At 43.9% G+C, this 5,370-nt stretch overlaps 1 protein-coding gene across 5 annotated transcripts; it reads right to left on the bottom strand.

Annotated features, from left to right (window-relative positions):
* Positions 1-365: 365 nt before the first annotated feature.
* Positions 366-4,457, bottom strand: LOC147617262 (serine/threonine-protein kinase Aurora-2-like). 5 transcript variants are annotated; one of them, XM_086776903.1, is made up of 10 exons: positions 3,888-4,455; positions 3,520-3,657; positions 3,185-3,331; positions 2,980-3,075; positions 2,771-2,866; positions 2,440-2,536; positions 2,045-2,162; positions 1,876-1,948; positions 1,156-1,259; positions 366-419 (listed from the first exon to the last, which is right to left on the bottom strand). In XM_086776903.1, exons 1-9 carry the CDS (start codon positions 3,909-3,911, stop codon positions 1,158-1,160), a joined length of 891 nt encoding a protein of 296 aa, XP_086633029.1. In that variant the 5' UTR covers positions 3,912-4,455; the 3' UTR covers positions 366-419; positions 1,156-1,157. The 5 variants fall into 5 exon arrangements, 4 of the variants coding, with proteins under 4 accessions (XP_086633029.1, XP_086633030.1, XP_086633027.1 ...); XR_015262407.1 differs by lacking the exon at positions 366-419 and adding an exon at positions 494-927 and having other exon boundaries at positions 1,156-1,293; positions 3,888-4,457; XM_086776902.1 differs by lacking the exon at positions 366-419 and adding an exon at positions 496-927.
* Positions 4,458-5,370: the final 913 nt, after the last annotated feature.

Here is a 5,370-nt window from a genome sequence, read left to right as displayed (position 1 = left end):
ATTGGTCGGCATTTGGTAAGATAGCAAAAAGAAATGTGCTCTCTTGACTTCCTTTTATGTGATTACTCTATATTATACAATCTGTAAGGCTTAATGCCCTCTAGTTACTAGAAGGCACTGTTGAGGATCCACCTGTCCATTATCCAAAGCTACACCAAAAATTTCCATCATACCAGGTCTTAAGCTCACATATCCGTCCATTCTCTGGAATGTCCAATCGTCACTCCGCATATGATTGGTTTGCACTAACAATCTTTTTCTCCACATTCAAGCTCCTCATCGACGAATACATGCAACAGCGCGGTCTCGCCCACGAGCCACATAGGCTCAAAAAAAAGCTTGTGCTGGGTTGGTGCCCCTTTACCGTTGCGCCCCCGCCCCGTCTTTACATGCAAGCTTTGACAAGGCCTAATTTATCCCTATAAAAGCACGAACACAAACTACTTCGATGACTCCCTTGATCTTGCCCAAAAACAAAAGCTTTTTTTTATCAACATATGGAGGAATCTTAGCAAAAGGATGTGCACTCGGCTATACTTTTGTTTCCTTTCTTTAACGTGATGCCGTAGGTGGTTGCAGAATTGCTTTGCTAGTTTAAACGGCTCCATGGGCTGTAGTTACAAAGCTGTTTCGGCAAAGTTACAACAAACTTTGCATTGTTACACTGTTTTGAAAGCAAATCTTTTTTTCAAGCACAGCTGCAGCAACTTTTTAGCAGCTTCTGTCTGAAAGAGGAATAAAAGGGGGCGTGTAAGTTGGAGGATATTCTAAAAACAATGAGAAGAGTTTTCGGTGAAGGGATGGGATGTAGATGGTGGGGCTTTCGCGTCTGGGTCATCACAAAAGTTGTGGAGACTCCAAAATAAGGGAACCCACCATACCATCCCGTCACAGGAGCCCACTAACACTTGCCTATTCTTTCTCGAGCTGTGGGGGGCAAAAGGAATTCATGTCAAAAATAGAGTCATGTTGTGAAAAGGTCCATTGAAATACATGTAAAGAAAAACCAAGACAGCTCAACAGCAGATTGATATTGAGCTCGGAATGAAATGTGTGGAATGAACTAGCTGCAAGCGAGCAAGGTCCAGCATTGGCTGGCCACATGCGAGGGACAGCTCTGTTCAAAACGCGGGCACAGTTGGGCACAGTGCAAACCTTTACATCGCATAGACACCACTGGGATCAGCATTTGCCACGATCCACGGGTGAGTAAGAACCTGCTCAAGTGGGAGCCGTTGGCCCGAGTCTTTTACCAGCAGCTGCACAAAGACAAACGAAGCGCCAGGTAAAGGTCTGGCAAAACAGCATTTTTAATATTATCACTATTATCAAAATCTGCACGCATTTAGGACAAAACAACATGCATTGCCGGCAATCCACAAACTTCATCTTTCTATTGAAATCACAAAGTTGCTCAGGACAGCAGCGAATTAGACCTCTAGTCAATAAAAAGGTTCACAAAATAACATTGCGTAAAGGCCTTATCGCACTCTGTTTCAGGAAACAGAGAACACCTAAACAAGGCACCAGACAGAACCTTGAAAGCACCGCCCTACAAACCCACCACGACCTCTGAAGGATTTGCATATCCAAGAGATAATCACAACCCCTGAAAGAAGGGGTAAAGGCCTTAAGTCCTTGTCATTAGGACTGCATGGACACTTAGATGGTCAAAAATGCAGCATTCATGAGCCCTGCTGAAGTGGAGCGAACCAGCTACAACCTCTAAATCAAATAAAAAGTACTGATCAAGTGTAGCCCATAGGAAAACCCCCCTCACAAAACAAGGCAGCCCCAGACAAGACAGTCAACGCTTCTTCAAATGGAACGACTTAAGCCTCTAAATCACACGTATGCCATAAGGAGACCAATCACCTGACTGATAAGATCTTTTGCCTGAGGAGACACAAAAGGCTTGGATGGAAATTTCAAGTCCACCTTAACAATCCTGCAAAACATTCGGGCAGTGTATTTTTAGTACCAATTCCCAAGGACGTGAGCTTTATCTACAAAAAAGAATCACAAATTAAGCTCTTCTGGATACCTCCTGTATGTATCTGAGTGCTTAGCTGCTTCAAATGGCGGTGTTCCAAATAGGAACTCATAGCAGAGCACTCCCAAGCTCCAAATATCAACTCCAGCATCATGATCCTTACTCTCCACTGAATTAACACAACACTAACTCGTAATCCTTACTCTCCGGTGAAGTAAAAACAAAAGTAAGTCGGTTTTAAGTAGTCATGCAGACACATGCACCTACATGGACACATGCATACACAGACCAAGTTGAAGATCAAAAGAACACCTACTCTTTTTGCTCTATAATGGGCGCAAAGAAACCACACGTTGCGTATTAAGTTGTGCACTTTTCTTTTTTGTGTATAACACGTTTGCTGAAACAAGTACACATGAGAGCCACCGCATGCTACCCATACATACCCATTTCAGGAGGTAGGTAATCCAAAGTCCCACACATGGTTCGCCTTCTGTCGAAAGTATGAACTGACCAACCAAAATCTGCGATCTTCAGCTCTCCCTGCGATGATCATTTGAAGCTAACTTCTTACTGAGAGTCCCGACACATGTACGCAAGAACCAGTAAAAGCAGGCAACACATGACGAGACATACTATCACCAACCATAATAGCCTAGATGTGATGGAGTTCAAAATGGAATTTCACAAGACGTATCCTACGTGTGTGCGCACGAGCATGCCTATGCATGTGTGCATGCAAGTGGGCTTCAGCCTTCTAGACATTCTTTTCAATACCTTTATCCCCATCAACAAGTTTTCTGGCTTGATGTCCCGATGGATTACATGCTTCTCATGGCAGTACATCAATGCACGTGCCAATGATGCAATATACTGCAAAACAAGAAGTTTATAAGCTGTTAGTAATTGCCATGGTAAAATCTAGGTCTTAACAATATTAAATCTATGTAGCATATGACAAAAGAAAGAAAGGAATGGAGGATTACCGTGGCAGATCTTCTCTCACTAAAAACCTTGAAGCGTTGAAGTTCTTTGTACAGCTCTCCCTTTGGAGCATACTCGAGAATCAAGTACACACGGCTCTGAAATGTTAACATAAACTCCTCTAAACCATGGATCCTAGTAACGCTACCTGGATTAAGCAATATCTGAAAACATACATATTGGCAAAATGCGGTAAGCACAGCTCACCTGATCATAGAAATATCCGTAGAGCCGCAGTATGTTGGGATGCCTAAGGTGGCTTTGAATCTCAATTTCCCGCCTAAGTTGATGTTCTACCTGGGATTGTTGCAGCTGGTTCTTGAAGAGCACTTTTAATGCAACTACATACTTGCTCTGTGTGCAGAAAAAAGAATCCATCGGCATTTTCAACAGATTGTAGCAGAGCAGAACAGCTCTCTAGCATTTCCAACAATACAAAACAGAGAGGATCCAAAGTGCATCCAGAATGAAGAAAAATTTTGTAGGAAAAATATGCATTTCTTTGATAGGAAAAAAAATGCAGAACTTGGAAGAATCCCAACCTTTTTCTCCCTTGCAAGGTAGACGTTGCCAAACTTGCCTCTTCCGAGAGGTTTTCCGATGTCAAAATCGTTCAGCGTCCACCTTCTCTCCTGTATATCGCCGTTCTCTTGGCTTTCGGGATGAGATCCGATGGGAACCTGCTCAAAGGGACCCCGCGAGTGAGAAATTTCTATGTCTAGAAAACATTAACGGAAACCCTTACAGATCAGAACGAGAAACCCTCAGAGAAAAAAAAAATTCAAGGGCAAAAAACCTGAAGTGAGAGAATTCTGGAACATAAACAAAAAGGGAGGCGCTAAGAGTGAGAAACTTGTCGGGCGAAAACAAGAAAAGAAACCTTTGCTAAGAGAAACATCTAGGTACTTGCCTTCGACTCTCTAGGCGCCACCATGGCTTTATGCCTGAAGGTGCACAAACGCTGTTCTGTCTTGCCGAACTTGCAGAGCTGAAACTGCTACTTCTACAGAGCTAGTGTTTTCTGATGATTGCAGAGCGAGGGTTCTGATGGTCGCAGAGATGAGGTTTCCTGGTGCTTGTTCCGTTATATTGCAGCAGAGTTGGAGATTCGTGATTCAAGGGTTGAGCTTTTCTGATGATTCTGAATCCCCTTAGAGCTGGTGATTTCTGTGTAACTGCAATCACCGAGTGTGCTCCTCCTCGGGGTTCATTTCCATCGCCCGAAATATCGACTCGATATCTTCCTTGAACCCTATAAATGGAACTCGGAAAAACCCTGTCTGCGACCGTAACAATGGAGTTCACAGAAGAATGTCGATGCCACCACCGTGAGACTCTCCGATCTGATCCGTTTCTCTGTTAACTTTTTCAATGGATGCAGAGCGAATGAAACAGAGCCTGCATAACCATAGCGCGACGATGGCAAAGAATTGCGTACTCGAGCCGCTGGCTATGGCGGAGGGAGAAGGTTTTTGAATGGTCTCTCAAAATTTTGAACGGTCGAACGTCTACTGGCTATTTCCCGTTTCCTACCCGTTAAGCCCCGGCTCGGCCGGTCATCGTCATACAAAACTTTTCGTTTCTCCAAAACAACCAATAAAAATCTTCTTCATATCTTTATCTTTCTTAAATCTCTTATTTGGGCACGTGGAGGCTCCCAAATGCCACGTGGCAAACACCACCCAGCTATTCCCAAGCGTGAGGCTCACGCTCGCCTCGAGCAAGCCAAAGAGAGAGAGTGTCCCATAGGCATGAGGCTCACGGTTGCCTCAATAGGCCAGAGAGAACGTGCTCAATAAGTGTACACAGAAGCTTCACGCTCACCTCGAGCAGGCCACAGAGAGAGAGAGAGAGAGCTCCCTAACTATACACAAAAGGAACAGAGCCTGAGCAACTTTGCAATCCACCATCCTCATCTGATTGACAATTAGAATCCATTAGGACATCCATTCGAGCCATAAGCTTATATCTCACATATTGATTCTCATGCAATGTTGCAACCTGATGGGACAACCAGTCAATAGCTATCTCAATGTCAAAGCAAGAACCGTCCTCTTGAACCACCTAGTTCAAATCAACCAATAACGATTCTAGGTTCTGTAACTTATCCCTAAAATATGATGCATTATGAATCCCATACTCGCGCGCAAGCTTTTGAATATTGAACATACAACACTCCCAAGCTAACACCCTAACAAAGATTACATGGCCTCAAAAGTTTTGTAGCACCTGCAACATAAACTGATGGAAAATAGTATGCTCCAATAAAGTTTGGTTAACTTTAAGAGGAGCCTTTGTTGAGATATCAAGCTCATCTAGTGAGGCGGTGGACACACTGATGACCCGCCTGGGATAGGCCTCACACTTACACCACTGGCATGGTTGGTGAGATC

This window comes from Cibotium barometz, chromosome 37 (assembly GCF_041138505.1).
Source record: "Cibotium barometz isolate CiBa-2024 chromosome 37, ASM4113850v1, whole genome shotgun sequence".
In the NCBI taxonomy this organism is placed as follows: domain Eukaryota; kingdom Viridiplantae; phylum Streptophyta; class Polypodiopsida; order Cyatheales; family Cibotiaceae; genus Cibotium; species Cibotium barometz.
This window is presented reverse-complemented; position numbering and strand designations above follow the sequence as displayed.